General features: G+C 59.7%; 1 protein-coding gene across 1 annotated transcript; it reads left to right on the plus strand.

The window, feature by feature from the left end:
* Window positions 1-14,678, plus strand: LOC114020607 (digestive cysteine proteinase 1). Its single transcript, XM_037881757.2, has 11 exons — window positions 1-236; window positions 3,194-3,253; window positions 5,343-5,435; window positions 6,166-6,338; window positions 8,167-8,410; window positions 9,605-9,800; window positions 10,521-10,714; window positions 11,668-11,759; window positions 12,208-12,369; window positions 13,048-13,237; window positions 14,047-14,678. The coding sequence occupies exons 1-11, from the start codon at window positions 185-187 to the stop codon at window positions 14,232-14,234; spliced, it is 1,644 nt and encodes a 547-aa protein (XP_037737685.1). The 5' UTR covers window positions 1-184; the 3' UTR covers window positions 14,235-14,678.
* The last annotated feature ends 2,794 nt before the right edge of the window (window positions 14,679-17,472 follow it).

Below are 17,472 nucleotides of genomic sequence, written 5' to 3' on the forward strand. Positions count from 1 at the left end.
GAGGCACCAGCAAACGAGCTGTCTGCAAAGACATGCTCAGGCTCCTTCCCCTCCTCTGGGCAGGGCCTGGCTGTGGCATTGGCTCCCCGAGTTCCTGGTCTTGCCAGCACCGTTTAAAGGTGGTGCTTGGAGCTGCTGCTCAGACGGCAGCAGCCCAGGGCAGGTCGAGCAGGGAGCTGCGAGGATGGGGGCGCTCCCGTGGGTTCTGCTCTTCGCACTGTGGAGCTCGGTCGCAGGTGAGTCTGTCTCTCCAGCCCGCTGAGCCGGGGAGAGTAGAGCTCCCGCATCTCCGAGGGATGCTGTTACAGAGCGAACGTTTGCTCCCGGCCAAGTGAGAGCCGATGGAAGGCAACAGGTGATGGGAGCAGGGGAACCGGTAGGGCGACCTGAGGGCCTCTCCTCCGCCTGCTTGGGAGGAAGGATGGGAATGTACTTAGGGCACAGGACTGAGATTGAGGCTTCCTCCGTGACCTTTGGGCAAGTCACTTCCCCTTTCTGGACCTCAGTTTCCCCAGGAGAGAACCATACTGACCATTCACGCCAGGGAAAGGGGGTGTGAGGCTATGCTCACAAGTGTCAGTGAAGCGCTTGGAGAGCCTCCGCTGGATGGGGCAGCATAGCTGGGACGCTTGGCTCTGCCCAGTGAAATGTGGCCGGACAAGCTGGACTGGATGGTTAGTTCTCACTTGGGACCACTGGCTCCTGCAAGCCACAGACTGGATGGTCCTCAGCCTTATGCCCTGTGCAGCAGTGCTGGAGTAGGGGGAACACAGCAGGCGGGGGGCAGCCGTGTAGGGGCAGAGGGGGCTGAGTTAGGCATGGGAGCAGGGACCGCTGTGAAACGTCACTGGCGTTCCAGGGGGAATCCAAGATGAACGTAAAAGCAAACCGGTGTGGCCGGGCTCTCTCTGGGTGGGAGCTGGCGCCCCTTTTCCGGGAGGCACCTGCTCTGCAGTGCAGCAGCAGCTTGCCGGGAGGCTGTGGCTGCAGCCTGGCATTCCTACGACGCTCCCTCGCTGTCCGACCTGGGCCTCTCTCGGGGCATGCAGTGGCCCTGACCCCGGCCCAGTCCTTTGTGTAGAACTGGCCTGAAACGGGCAAAAGTGGCACAGAGCCACCTGCTACCCCCCCTGCTTGGCATCACCACCAGGGAGGGCCGTCCGGGGAAAGGCAGCTTCCTTCTTCGGGCTTTGCACCCTCTAGCAGAGGCTGGGGGCCTGCATGATGTGCTAGCCCCTAGGCACTGCTCTTACCCAGAGAAGCGCACAGGGCCGTGGGCTACGTGCCAGCTGCCTTTCCTCTCGGCCCCCCAGCCTCCTTTGGGGGACCAAAGGGTGGAGGGAGCAGAGGGCACCACGGCATGGTTTTGCTTCCAGACAGGCTGTGGTTACCCCTCCAGTTTAAGAACCTGTCCTCCTCCAAGGAAGATGCTGACATGAGGGAAAAGACGAGCTCCTTAAAACACAGGGTGTGTTAGCTTCATCCTGCGGCTGATGACTAAGCCCCAGCCAAATTGTTGGGGAGCAGAGATCCTGCCTGCACACCCACGTCCCCTAGGGTAAAGGAGGAGAAGCACGTGATGTGTCTTAAACTGTGAGGGTCAAATCCTGACCAGTGCAACCCACAGGCCAACAGCGTAGGCCACGGGACCACACCTTACCAGCCCCCCCTAACACAACCTGGTGCCACCCAGTGTGGCCAGTGGGAACTGTGGGCACTCGTCACTTTTGAGACCCAAGCCCATTTACGTAGGTGCCTAAGACTGCATGTAGGAGCTTGGCAACAGGCACACCCCTGTGGAAATCTTGGCCAAATCTTTCTTTTATCAGCCATGCAGTATGGAGAGAAACTGGCGAGGATCCAGAGGTGAGCCAGGAAGCTGATGGAAGGGATGGAATAAGGCAGCTGAGCAAAGGCTGAAGGAACAGGGCATGCTTAGTTTGGAAAAGAGGAGAGTAAAGGGGGGACATGAGAGTGGTCTTCAAATATTTGAAAGGCTGCCATGAAAAGAGATGGAGGAAAGTTGTTCTCTCTTGCCACAGGGGGCAGGACAAGAGGCTACGGGTTCAAACTATCGCAGAGCAGATTTAGATTAAAATCTCAGGAAACACTTCCGGCCTGTAAGGACAGTGGAACCAACGCCCTGGGAGGTTGTGGAAGTGCTTTCGGTGGAGGTTTTCCAAAGGAGGCTGGGTAGCCACCTGCCTTGGATGGTTTAGACACCACAAACCCTGCCTCTTGACAGGGGGTGAGACTAGCTGACCCTGGCGGTCCCTTCTCACCTCGTGTGACTGATGGGGCCTCCCACAAGGACATGCGATCCGCACACCGCCGGTGGACGCGAGCGTTTCCCGGCTGCAGTGAGTTAGGTTGCTCCTCCCACTACAGGACATGGCCCATGCCTGTTGGTCTGCCACCTTTATCTTTAGGGTTACCATATTTGAACATTCAAAAAAGAGAACACTCCACGGGGGGGGGGGGGGGCGGGATTTGCTCTTGCCCCCCCCCCCAGCCCTGCCCCAACTCCACTCCTTCCCTGCCCCCATTCCAACCCCTTCCCCAAAGTCCCTGCCCCAACTCTGCCCCCTCCCTGCCCCACTGGACCCCTTCCCCAAATCCCCGCCCTGGCCCTGCCTCCTCCCCTGAGCGTGCCACGTTCCCCCTCCTGCCCCCTCCCTCCCAGCAGCGTGAAACAGCTGTTTCGCGGCGCAAGCGCTGGGAGCTAGGGGGGAAAGCGGGCACTCTCTCGAGTGATCGGCATTCACTTTCTTTCTCGAATGATCAACATTCACTCTCTCTCTTGAAGATCCACTCTTCTTTGGGGAAAAATAATAATGGCAAAATCCCGGACGTTTTTAGATATTTAAAAATGCCTCCTGGACTGCAATTTAAGAACCAAAAAGCCGGACATGTCCGGGAAAATACGGACGTATGGTAACCCCATTTATCTCACCGCCCCCCCCCCCATCCCCGCGCTAGAGTGATTGCTCCATGCAAACCCACATAGCCATTTCTAGAGCTAAGAGCTGTTGTAAACAGGTGCAAGTCCACTGAAGTCCATGACATTGCACCCACTTGGCCCAAGTCTGAAACTGGCCCTCAGGTGTAACTGGAGCCCTCCAACAGGGGGAACATGTTGGCTGTGCTGGCAGATTAGGGACAGCTCTGTACCTCTGTTTTCCTTTTCTTTCAGGAAAAGGCTGCAAACGTTTAAGCACAATCCCTGAATTTGGAGATATCTACCATGTCAAAGGTAACATTCCCTCTGTACAACTCAGGGCCGGATGGGCAGCAAATCAAACCCTCACCCTGCTGTGTGTGTGTGTGTGTGTGTGTGTAACAAACCAGACTGAAGCATACCCCGCCCCGAGCCAGAAGCTGGGGATAGGCCTTATGATGGGAGTCCTCTGCCCAGCCCGACAGAGCCACGGGTTCGCCCGGTGCAATTGTGCAAAGCTGCCTAGGGCAAATTGCTGCTGAGGTTAATTGAGGCCTTGGATCTGATCTGCCCTTCCCGGGAAAAAAAAATAACTGAAGGAGAGCTCAACCCAGTGACTCCATCAACTCCCAGCTCTACTAGTAAAAAGAGCTTGGCACACAGCCAGGCTCCGGAGCACCAGGGGCCACATCCTCAGAGGTATTTACGCTCCTAGCTTCCAATGGACAGCAGGAAGCTAAATACGTCTGAGGATCTGGGCCCGCGTCCCTCTCCTGCAGGCTTCCAGTTTGGCTGGTCTCCGCAGCCTGGAAGCTCCTGGGGCAGGGACTGTGTTTTCCTGGCTGTGTGGGGCCAGAGCCCAGTACACTGTGTGTGTGCAACTGACAAACAAAAGAATGATAATGATTGTTCTCGACTCAATGCAGAAGAATGTCTTGACTCTGGGCCTCTGAGGTGAGTCTGTGGCTTTTTCCCGGGATGAAACAGTGGCGTGGCTTTTGACAAGCCGGCTGCACATTGCCTGCCCAAACCCTCTTCAGCAACAACAACAAAGCTGCACTTTAATGTCTAGCTTCCTATGATTATCCCTCCAACGACAGAGCCTGGCCTTTCGACACACGCACCGATCGCTCCCGGTGAGAGCCTCCCACAGAGTGCTTGCTCTGGATAAACTCGTGCAGCAATTACAAGTCCAAGAAACCAAGGGTGTGAGTTGGCAGCACTGGATGGGGCCTCTCTAATGTTCGCTTAGCCTGTCTTCGAGGCACGGGCCTCGCTTAATCCATGCCCAGGATTCTGTGTTGTGCTGGGCCTGGAGGAACTTGAGTGGCCTTCAGATCCCCTAGGAACCATCCATGAGCTCGGCGCCATCGACAGTTAGCCCAGGGGTGTCTCTGAACCCCAGGGAGTGAGAGCCGGCTCCAGCGCTGTCAGGAAATGCTCTGCCCCACACTAGAGCCCTCTAGTCTCATTCCCATGTTCACAGAAATAAACCTGACGGAAGCGTGCACCTCCCCAGAGCTGCACCCTCAGGGTAGCTAGCCCCTGCTGCGGCTGTGCTCTGGTTTCAGTGCATGAGGTCAGAGCTAGCCTGCGGGTTTCTCCGCCAGCTCAAAGTGTAGCCATATACCCAACGGGTTTGGCGCCTAGGAGCTTCCTCTGGGTGAGCTGGCAAATCCACCCACCACAGCTTAGGGCAGTGGGGCCCAAACTTTTCCTGTCGCACCCTCTCTTACCAGTAATGAACTCTGTCCGCCCCCCACCCCCATTACTGCACAGCCAAGGCTTCCTCACCAGAGCCACAGGGTTGAAGGTGGAGTTGGGGGCAGAGCTGGCGGGGCGGGGAGCTGGGGCTAGAGGTGGAGAGGGAATGAGGGGAAGAGCTGGGCTGGGGGAGGAACGGAGTTGGGGCTGGGGTTGGAACTGGTCTGGGGGCAGAGTGGGGCAGGGTGGTGCTCCCTCCCTGCCCCCCAGGGGTGCTGGCCCAGGCCCCACTACAAATGCCCTGAACATTTCTCCGCGCACCCCTAGGCGGGTGCACCCCACAGTTTGGGGACCACTGGCTTAGGGCAGTGGGGACAGCTGGTCGGAGGCTTGCACTGATTTATGGCAATCCTCAACCACATGTGAGAAGAGCGCTGGCCTCCCGCACCTTCCAGAACTCAGCACTTTACGCGAAGCTCCCTCCAAGCACCTAATCCAGAGAGCACCAAAGCGAGCTGCGCACGCCGGTGCTTTCGAGCTGTACCTCAGGGCGACAGGCTCACCCTTGTCACCCGGGTCGGCTGAACGGGCCGGTTCGAAGTCTGCGTTCTCCCGGGGAATCTCCGCGAACTACAGATGGGCCCTTGTCCCACGACTCCAAGCAAAAGACACTGACTAATCTGTCACTCGTATGCTGCAGGAGTCATCAGCCTGCCTTACGCCGAAATCGAGGAGCCCTTCGAAGCCTGGTACAACCTGACCGGAGGAAAGAGCCGGATCCAGTACTACCATGGTAAGCCGCCGGGGTACTTGTGGGAGGCGGACTAGAGAGAGTCTCCTGGGGGTCTGTAGAGCAGGATGTGCCTCTGGGTGGTTCACGTGCCACGTCTGGGGTGACACCATCTCCTGCTCTTGCAAGGGGCTTGCTCAGGAGCTGCAGCCGCTGGCGAAGAAGCCGAGGCTGAGAACTGCTGCGGGGTTCCTGGCGTCAGCGAGTGATCCGCGGAGGGCCCCGTTCTGAAAGGTGCAGAGAGCGCTGTGCTCCCCAGGACTTCCGCTGGGAGCCGAGAGCTCGGCAGCACTGGGAGACACTCAGCCACTTGCACGACCAGACCCTGATTTACTTAGTGCGTGTAGGCCGCAGGGCCACGAACGGCTCTTCCCTGGAAGGCCACCCTGCAGAGCTCAGTCCTGCTATCGGTCAGGCACGGGTTGCCTCTGCTTGGATTCGCTACAGTGGGGAGCAATGTGGACGTCACGCACCGAGGATAATAAAATCCCTGTTGCGGTGGAAGTGCAGGGTCCTCATGTGACATTTCCCATTGTCACCTGCATGCCGTGCCTGGCTCTCCCAGACCCAACGACCATGCCTGTGGCTCAGGGAAGCATGGCATCTGCTATCCTGGGGCGGGGGGAAGCAGGAGCCCACCCCCTCAGTCGGTGCTCTGTGGGAGGAGGGTGGAGAACGCTTAAGAGCCCTGCGTAGAAACTGGCTGCCTCTATTTTCTCTTCCTACCTTGCAGGACAAGTGATAACTTACCAGTTGGGATCGGTGAAGCCGTACGGTACCAGCTACAAGATTACGCCGGAAACTACTGAGAGGGAAATGAACATCGTGAAGTGCTTCCGGATCAACGGCACGAAAGAGAAGCTTGTCAAGCCGCAGAGCGTCTTTCCCCGCACACATGGCTTCAAGGTGAGCCCCTTCCACCGGGGATCTGGGCAGGACGGGGGAGGAGCGCAGGACCCCAGGCACTGGGCCAGACCCTCAGCCGGCATGACTCAGCGTAGCTCTGCTGACGTCATGCAGCCGCCCAGACTGACAGCGGCTTGGCTGGGACAGAGCAGAGATTGGGTTCATTGTAGCTGGGAGAACCGTTAGGCCCATTCTGATCTCCAGTCCATGTGGCATTGTAGACAGCGCCTGACAGTTGGCCTGGCCACGCGCTGCATGCCTCCTCCTTACAGGTATGTGGGAAGCCGCAGACAGTTGTTCCATAGCTTATCGGTAAATGCCAAGTCTCTGTCTCCTTGCTTGAGTCCCTGTGTCTTTCAGTGTTCTTCCTGGCCTCTCCTGGCTGGTGAAGGTTCATGCATACACCTTGTGTAGCTGTCCAGATCCCCGCTGTGGGGTGCAGCAGGGAAGATGCACTGTTACAGCTCCCCAATTCTCTCTCCCAATACTTGGAGCAGTTTAGAGCAGCCTCGGGGCTGCTCTAGCCCTAGCTGAATATCCCTGGGGATATTCCAGGCAGAGATTCGTGGCGTTTTACACTCCTCTCCATCCCCTGCTGAGAGCCAGGAAGCGTAAGACCCGGAGAACCAATTCCATGCCCTCTGGGGGAGCCCTGTGTCTAAGCAGCACAAAAATAGAACAGCAAGCCAAGGAGTCCAGTCTGGCTTTGTTAGCGGTGTCAGAAATGGACGGCCCCAACCAGAGCAGGGGGTTTGCCTGGCCAGCCAGACCCTGCAGAAGGAGGTGAACCTGGGAAGGAGGCACCAGTGCTGGCCGAGAATCTCTTCTCCTTTCCCAACCCTGGGAGATTTGTTGCAACTAGTCCTTACTACAACGAGGTGGCAGCTTGGGCGCGCCCGTGCGGTGACTCAGCTGCCCGCTACCGAGAGATCTCCGTTGTAGGCGTTGGGCAAAGTTGCTTTCATGTGTCCCGGACTCTGAATGAAAACTGAAATCTGCTTCGCCCGGATGATAATTTGGTAATGGCTGTTTAAAAGGCCTTGGGCATATGGGGAAAACTCACCAATATACTGCTACTTGCTTAACGCAGCTCCCTGGGGAGCGGGGCTGTGGAAAGATTCAAGCTCGTATTCAGACTGGGAGTTCTTCCGAGCGAGGCCCATCTCCTTGTGATGCAATGCCTAGCACGGTGGCACCCTGATGCTTGACTGGAGCCACTGGGTGCTACAGGAATACAAGGGCAAATGACACAGCTGCTCACTGTATGTATTCAGAGGCCACGTTGAATGAACCAAAGCTTGCGGAGGGCATAGCCAGAGGTAGACAAGGGAGGACTGGGTTGGAAGGGAGGACGGGGGAGGGGTCATCCTGGGGATCTTCGAAGCCAGAAGGACTTTTCTGATGGTGGCTGAGGAGTTTTTAGCTCCATGAATGAAGGATGCGGGCGCAGGAAGCGCTCTGGGTGGCCTAGAGAAATTATTTATTATGTAGGATGGTAGCAGCTGACCTAGGAGCTCCAGTCACGGACCAGGGCCCAACTGCGCTAGGTGCCGGACAGACACCAAACAAGAGACAATTCCTGCCCCCAAGAGCCTAACTAAACTTTCCTCTCTGGGGATGGGGCAAGGAGATGGGTCTGCAGCTGGTGCCTAGCCCCACAACCTCCGTGTGCCGGGCGGCGTCTGCTAAGGCAAGGCTCGGGGCTGGATTAGCACCAGCTGCCTCGGGGCGGGAAAGAGGTGCCATGGGCAGCATGGGCCAGGCTCACCAGCAGAGCGCTGGAAGAACCACGGGGCCTAACTCCGGCTCCCCTCCGTTGCCGCCCCAGTTCCTGCGGGAGGAGTACTTTAAAGGGCAATACTGCAGCGTGTGGCAGGACATGTCCAACTGGGGCAAGAAGAAGAACATCTACACCTTGTGGGTGACCAACACCAGCTGCGGCTGGTCGCCCGTCCACTACGAGATGCGGGGTTACAACAGCGTGCTGGGCTCCCACTACGACAAGTACGAGATCGACTACAGCGACTTCACCCACAGCTACCCGGCCTCTGCCTTCAACCTCCCCACCAACGGTAAGATGGGCCTGGCGGGCCCTCTCCATCCCTGGGCCAGCATTTATCCCTGCCCGAGACAAGCCTCGCCCTCTTCTCTGCATTCCAATAGCACTCAGCCGGGTCCCTTCGCGCTAGGGGCCGCACCAAGATGCGCGCAGAGACCGGCCTGGCCCTGACGGGGACGTAGACAAAGGGCGGGAGGAAGGGATCCGAGCTGAGGATTAGGAACCGAGGCACAGCGGGAGGATGTGGTCCGCCCCAGGCCCTCTGTGGCAGAGTCAGGAATTGACCTCACGAAGCCCAGGGCAGAGCGGAAGGGGTGGGTGGTGCCCTGCGTCCTGTTGCCGTGGGAGGTGCCCAGAAGCAGCCGTGAAACTATTTCGACAGAGGCACTCAGGGGCGGGGCAGGGAAACTAGCCCCCGCACCCATCTCTGGCTCCAAACAGACGTTGAGCAAGGGCAGCTCAGCCCCGTGGGCTGTAGAAATGTTGGAGACAAATGGGCTGGGGGCCACCGCCCGCTCTCAGATGTTTCCACTGGTGGCTGGCTGCGGACCCAGCCGCTAAGCCAGCTCGGGGGATAAGGTTCGCGGCTGATCCGGGCCTCTCTGAGAGGTAGCCTGGTTCTGTGGAAGCCCTGCTGGTATAGCATGGCTCTTGGCATCTGGAAGGGCCAAGATCCCGTGCCGAGTGTCCATGCCAATGTCTTCTCTTTGCTTCCAACCCTGAGGCCAGCCCGGGGAGAAGGAGAGGTCGGGCAGGCCCATGAGAGGCCGAACCAGCCTGTACCTGCTAGGAAAGAGGAGTGGGAAGCTGCCACAGTCAGGATAGAGAGAGGAGGGGATCTCCCAGCTCCTTGGGGCGAGGCGGGGAAGGGATCTAATGATCACTGTAGAGCTGTGGCAGCAGGGCGTTGCCCGCTCCCCCCGGGCACTGAGCATTGAACTTGGCACTAGCATTGGTGGGGGCCGGCAGCCTCGTTTGACCCAGCCCTGCTGACCTGCATTTTCGAAGGGAGTGAGGAACAGTCCATGGGAAAAGCATCCTGCAGAGAGGCAAAGCCCCATGCAGGTTGGGCAGCTGGGAGAGCTTTGGTCCACCCACCCCTGCAGGCATCAGAGCACTCACTGAAGCCTCTTGTATGGGTTGCCCCTAACCGGGCGGGGGAGCAGGGGGAGTCTGGGGGTGACGGCTGCCTGTGCTTGTGCCCTAGGAACGAAGTCCTGTGGGGAGCTCCCCGGGTTGGGAGCAGAGCGCTGGATCCTGGCCAACCCCATGCAGGACTTTGTGGGGCAGCAGGAGGACCGGTCCCACCAGGTGTTCCACCACTACCGGAAGGTGTTCGGGAAGAGCTATGGCAGCGAGCAGGAGATGGAGCACAGGACGCACACCTTCACCCACAACATGCGGTACAGGGCTGCCTGGGGGCAGCGGGGGCTCTGGGGTCACGGAGGAGGAGGAGAAGGGAGCTGGTGCATCGTGTGCTGAAGGAAACGGCATCTCTGCTGGGTCAGGGAGGCTGGAGGGTTCCCCCAGGGAGCTGGGCGGGGGCTCGGCCTTGGCTGCTTGTGGAACGGACCTTCCTGAGCTAGCCTTGTACGTGGCGGAGAACGGCCTGTCCACAACGCCAGCAGCACCTGGCCTAGCAACGGACTCTAGCTAGCGGCTGGAGAATGGAGTCCCGCAGGGCCTGGGGGCACATCTCCTAGCTCCATCAGCGCTCCCTTGGGTCTGCCTCCAGGAGCTGCAATCTCATCTCCCCGGGGTATGTCTACGCAGCAAGCGGGAGCTGGTCTGTTGACTTCCTTTCAGGCTGGCATCCCTTGGTTCCCCCTGTCCCCAACACACAGAACCCTCCCGGGTCGCAGCCAGTGGGCACTGGGAATCCCCCAAAGCCGTCTGGCTGCCATTTGAGGCTGCACCAGCCCTCTAAGGGTTAATCTGCTTGCTGCACAGGGGAGGACGCTGTGGGTGTGCCTGGTGGGTAGGGATTCCTTCGCCAGGGCTGTAGAGGTGTGCCACATACCCTGCCCTGTGGCAGGAGCTCCCTATGCCAGGTGGGCAGAGCAGCGCCCAGAAGCCATCGCTGCCCGGCTCCCCCTCTCTTCACGGCATCCATCCCTGCCCAGGTTCATCCACTCCAAGAATCGGGCCAACCTGTCCTACAAGCTGGCGCTGAACCACCTGGCTGACCGCACCCCGGAGGAGATGGCCGTGCTGCGGGGGCGGCTAAAGAGCGGGGCCCCCAACAACGGGCAGCCGTTCCCGTCCGAGGGGTACGCTGGCCTCATCCTGCCCGAGAGCCTGGACTGGAGGCTGTACGGTGAGTGGGTTGTTATGTGGCTGCTTCTGGGCAGAAAGCTCCGTCCGGATGGAGCATTTCCTCCTGCCTCCCTTTCCCCACCCCGTTGCTGCTCACAGGGCTCGAACCCTCGAGGGGCTGTGGACTTTCGTTTTTGGGTGCCCAATGTAGAACCTCGAGGGTCTATATGTCCAGGATGCGGAGCGCCCCCTGCTGCTGTGGAAGTCAATGGAAGCTGGAATCGCACAGCGCTGTCTGGAAGCCTGGCCTGATGTGTTGTTAGTTGGGACTCCAAAAATCAGAGGCCCCTGAAAAGAAACAACCCAGGGCGCTTCTGAAGGCTTCGGCCTTACGGGCTGGAGCTGCTGGCATCCCATTGTTACCCAGAGATCCGTGCAGTGCTGTTCGTGCAAACCCTGGGACAGACAAGCAGGCTGGCCCGGGGCTGGCACCAGACTAAATGCCTCAGGAAGGGATTAACGGGGAACGAATTATACCAAAGCTGGTCTTACTACAGTAGTGCTGCCATCCAGAAGCTGCAGCCCAATTAGCTGAACAGACTGGGGGTCATTTTTCAGCTCCTATCACAGACTCCCCGTGTGACCGTGGGCAAGTCATCGAGGCGCTGCCTCGGTTTCCCCATCTGTAAAGTGCAGCTGGTGATACTTCCCTGCTACACAGGGCCGTGTGAGACCTAATTCATGGCTGCTAGTTAGTGCGTGGAGATCCCTGTCGGGGGAGCGGGGCTCTGCCAGCACCCAGGCCGGGGAAGCACCAGGCCCAAGAAGCTAAAACTCCAGGCTCCAGCACTCTACGCCCTGCATTACAGTTGGTAGCTCTTGGGTAGCAAGGGAGGGAGTCAGGCGGAGAGGGAACCGGGTGGATTAGAGCTCCCCAGATGGAGATTCCTGGAGGCACCTGGCCAATATGTCTCAGTCCCTGACCCCTCGCTCGCTCCCTCCCTCCCTCCCCAGGCGCCGTGACCCCAGTGAAGGACCAGGCCTTGTGCGGCTCCTGCTGGAGCTTTGCTGTCACCGGAGCGATGGAAGGTGCCCTGTTCCTCAAGGTGAGAGCCCGCCCGCCTCCCAGCGAGGAGACTGCGTGCTCTGCTGAGGGCACAACCTGCGTGCCTACATGTCACAGGCAGCCCGTCCGGCTCCCCAGTGGGACGGCACGTCCACACCAGGGCTCGGCTTGGGAGTGCAGGAGCCACCCTGCAGCAACCAGAGCCCTGCCCCAAGAACACTGGGCAGCCCTGGAACAAGGGTGGGGAGGGGATTGGGGGCGCTCCAGCAGCTGGAGGGGTGGGAATGGTCTTTGTGCTGAATTAGGGAGATCCAGGGATATTGGGGTGACTCCCCACTGCGTGGGCCCCTGGTGGCACAGCTGTAGCTCAAGGCTGGCTGGAGGTGGGGATGGCGGAGCTGGGAACACCCCCTCTAGGCTCATAGCGCCTGATCCAGCCGCCTGGCTGCGGCTTTGCAGCTGAGGACCTGGGTTTCCTCCCTCCCCAGACCGGAGTAGTGACCCCGCTGTCCCAGCAAGTCCTGATCGACTGCTCCTGGGGCTTCGGGAACTACGGCTGCGACGGCGGTGAGGAGTGGAGCGCGTACGAGTGGATCAAGAAGCACGGCGGCATCGCCAGCACCGATTCCTATGGCCTGTACAAAGGCCAGGTGAGCGTGGCGCCCTCCGGCTCGGCTGCCGGAGGTGCCCGGGGAGCGGTTCCATTGGCACGGGAGCTCTGATCCCGCTGAACCTCCCTGGTGTGTCCCAGTCTGTGAGTCAAAAGCAGGTTGCCATGAAGGGGGAGCCTCTGCCTCCAGCAGGGCCGAGACCTCTAGGGGCTTTGGGGCTCTATCCCATGGGGCCGCTCCAGCGACCCCACATAGAGTCAGTGACTAGTGTGCAGCATCCACGTGGGAAGCAGCCACTGGGACTGCTGATAACATGCCCTTGCTGGCCCCAATTACAGCTTCATGGCCCTGCTAAGGCACTAGCCTGGGACTTGGAAGACCTGGGCTCAACTGCTAGCCTGGCAAATCACTTCCCCTTACTCCGTGCCTCAGTTTCCCTGACAGTGCAATGGGGGTCAGACTCCCCTGTCTATCGGGGGTGTTGGGGCGGAGGCACTTGGGCACAGAGCTGATTGGGGTCATAGAAAGAAAATAGGCGCATTAAAGCATAGACTGGACATGCCAGCAGCCAGAGACGCTTATGGCTTCCTTTGAGCCCAGGGGGCATCCGCATGTTTGCCTGACCAGCCGAGACGCCCGGCCCGTGGGGCCATCGGCCTGGCTCACGCGTGCAGGGGTGGAGGAGAGTGGCTGTCATCTCCTTTGTCCGTGTTGCAGAACGGCTTGTGCCACTACAACAAGTCCGAGCTGGTGGGCAAAATGAAAGGCTACGTCAACGTCACCTCGGGTAACATCACGGCCCTGAAAGCCGCCATCTACAAGAACGGCCCCGTGGCCGTCAGCATCGACGCCTCCCAGCGGTCCTTCTCCTTCTACTCCAACGGCGTCTACTATGAACCCAAGTGTGGTGAGTGCGGCCGTTCCCGGCCGATCGGCTCCTGGGATGGCTTTGGCTGGCTCTAACCAGGCCCTGGGCAGTTGACGTCTGGCAGCCAAGTCCAGCAATGCTGGGGTGCTGCCAATGAACGCGGTAAACACCATGACTCCACCAGCAGTCTGGAGCCCCTCTGGCTTGACAAGTGCGTTGCAGGGGATCTGACATTGGGGGGCAGCTGCGTCTCCTTTCCCAGCTGCATACATTCAGACCAGACAAACAAGCCAGTTCAGCAAGATGTGGGGTTTTCCCTTGGGGTGGTGGGGGGAGGCCCAATGGCTTTGATGAAAGGAAACTAAAACGGAGGAACCCCTGGCTCAGAGGAGGATGATATTGCCACGTGGCAGGGCTTCACCAGAGCCACAAGCTGGCAGGGAGGGTTACAGGTTCAGCCTCCAAAAGGAGCAGCTGGAATAAAACCCAACAGATTTGCTGCCTGCTTACCAGGCTGCAGAACGGCATCTGAGAAGCTTGGAGCCACTGCTCAGGAACCTGCCACCAACTCTAAGGAGCACTGAAGGCAGGGCAGGGGAGAAAACAGGACACTGGATGGGGAGCCTGGACTCCTGGTTTCTAGTCCCAGCTCTGCTGTTCATTTGCTAGGTGATTTTGGGCTAGTTACGTAAACCCGATGCCTCAGGTTACCTGGGCGATAACAACACTTATCCATGGCTGCAGAGTGCTGTGAGACGTGTGGATGAGAAGCTAGGCCCTGGGTCTGTCACTAACGAGCCTGCTAGTGGTACGGTGCCGTCATTTATATTTATTTTTTGCCCCTCTAGGTAACCGGAGAGGTAACCTGGACCACGCGGTCTTGGCTGTCGGCTACGGTGTGCTCCAAGGAGAGCTGTACTGGCTGGTGAAGAACTCCTGGTCCACCTACTGGGGTAACAACGGCTACATCCTCATGTCCATGAAGGACAACAACTGCGGGGTAGCCACGGATGCCACCTACCCCATCCTGGAGTGACCCTGGGGCCAAAACAGGCTGGGGTCACCTACGCCATCCTAGCCCCACCCACAAGGGTTACCAGGCCTGGGCTGTTAGTTTGCAGGCCAGTGTGGATTTCATCCCTGCAGAGACACCCACTTGAGAGCCTAATTCCTACCCTCCCCCTGCCTGGGCCCTCGTCGGTAGCAAATCAGCTCCTCGGAACCTCGCAGCACTAAGCCCCCGAGTGAAAAGTAAAGCAGCCACGCAGGCGGGAGGATGGTGGGAACATACCGTAGCAGTCAAGGCGGGGTGGTAATTTGGGGAAGGGGAGAGGTGTGAAAAGGGGGGCTGCCTGTACCGAGGGGTGGGGGAGTGCTGTCCCCCTAGGATGGCAGCCTGGCTACGGAGCAGCCCAAAGAAGCCCACGGGGGCGCAGCTGATGTTGCTCGTGCCATTGCTGGCAATAAAGTACCAGGGAAATTGCTGCCTCTCTTTTAAAGCAGGTGGGGGGATGAAGGGGCACTTGCTTCCCCAGGCGGTTTGACTTCACACGGCTCTGTGTGTGCTCCCGCCCGCTGCCACCAGGGGCAGGACACCCTGTGCACGCTGCCCCGGCCCCTCCCCTAAGCCAGTAGGTCATAGTCCTCTTCACCCCCAAAGAAAACCTCCTTCTCCCCCAGTACCTGGCTGCGGTGGCTCTTCACAGCCAGCTGGGCTCTCCCTGCTCTCCTGGTGCTGGCATGGCCCCGGGGGCATGCAGGGGTCCTCACGGCTGCAGGGGTGGCTTCCTGCCAGTCTATTTGGACTGGTGCTGGAAACCCCACTTGCCCTGAGAACGGCCAGGCCAGAGGCAGCTGACTCCAGTTAGCTGATCTTCATTTCCTCCCTGGGGCCAGCCAGCGAGCGAGCTCAGACCTTCTGCCCAGCCAGTCGGCGCTAACGCCCCTCCTGGCCAGGCTCAGGTGGTGCTCACGGCTGGGAGTCCCAGCACTGAGGACCTGCTGCTAAGCCAGGGTGGGAAGTCTTCAAGTGCCACCCATTCAGACAGGGCCCAGCCCCACCAGCCTGCTGCGGGCTTCCCTGCTCTAGGCTGGCAGCCGGGGTTTGAACGGAGCCTCTCCCCTGCTGAGAGAGGAGAGAGCGGGAGGCAGGGGCGGCTCTTTAGACCCAAGTTGCCCCAGTGCGTGTGGGGAGCAGCTGCCCCTTTCCCTGGAACTGAGCTCCCATCCCAGGGCAGCTCCAACGAGGCCTCCCCAGCCTGGGCTGGGGGAGCAGACCCAGCTGTGGCCTTTGGCCTGGCAAACTGGCTTCATCCCTCCAAGGCTTCGAGGGAGGGTGTCCTAGGAGCACGGGCGACCGCGGCCAGGCAGCTGGGAGAGGCAGGAGAACAGGCACTCTGCGGAGGACAGATGTGGGACAATGCAGTGGCCCCAACACAGACAGCGGAAGGGGAGCCAAACCGTGCGTTTCAGGGCTGGAACCAGTTTCTAGGTGATCGGGGACAGGGAGAGACCTACCGCGGGGGGCAGGTGCTCCAACAGCTGCTGCTACTTGGTTCTTACACCTTCCTCTGAGGGGCTGGCCCCTCCCAGAGACCGAATCCTGGCCTAGGAGGGCCTAGAGACTGATCCAGCATGGTGGGTCCTCCAGGCCTCGCTAGGCCTGCAAACAGCCCCAGAGAAGCCGACCAGACTCTCAGGGCTTGTCTTCCCTGCAGTGCACGTGGGTGGCGCCCCTAACTCGAGTCCTGTCCACGCACAAGAACCCACCCTCCGGGGGTGTAGCTACAGCTCGTGTTAGCACGACTCCTCAGCGGCTCACACACACGCTGCGTGGCCGCGCTCCCCGGCTTAGGCTGACCCAGGAGGAGTCCATGTGAGCGTGGATTGCCTGAGTTCACGCTACGGTGAAGACCTAGCCGCTAGGTTGCTGCTCGGGCATGCTAAGAGCTAGCACTGCCCCGAGTTTGCAGCGGACGTTTGCATAAGGACCAGGACACAGTCAGGAGGAGGTGGCTGCTCCCAGCCCATTGTACGGGCCCAAGCAGGCAGGGGACACGCCTTCCTCAAGCCTGGGGCCAGCGCAAGGAGAGAATTTCTGCTCCTGCATCCGTGCGAGAACCAAGGCTCCGGCACCGTGGGAGGCTCAGAACTGTAGGACCGGGGCTTCCTCTCTCAAAGAGGCGGGAAAAACAGGTTCTCCCAGAGCAGCGATGAGCGTGGTGGGGCTGCAGCCGTGGGCAATGGCGTGAGCGCCACACAGTCACGGGCTGGCGTTGGCCTGGTGCGTTGCTCGCCTTACGGCAGGGACGCTGCACCCCGGTTCTGCGTTGCTGCGGAGGGGGGTGTCGCAAGGGGCAGCTGCAGCGTTCCCATTACCGGAGCCGCGGCAGGGGCTTGCAAGGATCGCATGAGACCATCAGAGCAAGAAGCCCGGGTTAGACCAGCCCAGGCCGGTGTGCTGTCTCCAATAATAAAGCCCCGAGCCCAGCAGCTCCAATACTACCATGGCGACTACCATGGCCCTAAGTAACACACACAGCGGGCTCAGGGTCTTTGCCATTGCCGTGCCAGCGACTGGCACAACACGCCCGGCGTGGGAGCCCGAGTGGGAGCGCTGGTATGATGCAGGATGTGAGCAGGAAGGCAGGACTTCTGGAAGTGGCTTCCCCCTGGCCAGGGCCACCTCTGTGGGGAAACTCATGAGCTGGGCAATGCTCCTGGGTTGCACCCTTGGGTTTGTGGTCCTTGCTGTGTAGGTGCCAGGCTGAGCGCCCTGTGTTCCTGCTAGCCGCCCCAAGGACTGCGAGCTAGGTGCATGCCTCCATGTGTATCTAAAACATCATCCCCTAGCCCCCTGCATCCCGATAGCCGAGGGAGCTGTGTCCAGTGTGGGATTCCTAGAAGAACCAGAACTGACCTCACCTAGGACGTGATGCTGCTGCAGGATGGGGGATCCCAAAGCGTGGAGTGACCCTTCTCTAGGCTGGGCTCGCAGCTCTGGCTGCCAGGGGAAATCGCGCAGAGAGAGACCACGGAATTTGCTGGCCTGCACAAGGGCAGCTAGCCAGGGCCCATGGGCGAAGGGGGTGGCTGCAGGGCCCCAGCGCAGAAGAAAATGAGAGGTTCAGAGGCTGCATAGCTGAGGATGTGGAAAGCAGCCGAACTCCCAGGTCCCAGGGAAAGGGCAGCGGTGTGCTGGGCTGGCCCCATTGAATCCTGCATGCTCAGCAGCAGCTGGCTGAGTCAGTGCTTGGCTGGGAGACAGTCAAGGT

The sequence above is a fragment of the Chelonia mydas genome, chromosome 19 (genome assembly GCF_015237465.2).
Source record: "Chelonia mydas isolate rCheMyd1 chromosome 19, rCheMyd1.pri.v2, whole genome shotgun sequence".
Taxonomy (NCBI): Eukaryota; Metazoa; Chordata; order Testudines; family Cheloniidae; genus Chelonia; species Chelonia mydas.

Bases quoted from the DNA above. Each gene is read 5' to 3' on its own strand.
- LOC114020607 (XM_037881757.2), top strand. From the start codon at position 185: ATGGGGGCGCTCCCGTGGGTTCTGCTCTTCGCACTGTGGAGCTCGGTC. The intron at 237-3,193 runs GTGAGTCTGTCT...CTTTTCTTTCAG, and splicing joins ACTGTGGAGCTCGGTCGCAG to GAAAAGGCTGCAAACGTTTA. The intron at 10,715-11,667 runs GTGAGTGGGTTG...CTCCCTCCCCAG, and splicing joins CCTGGACTGGAGGCTGTACG to GCGCCGTGACCCCAGTGAAG.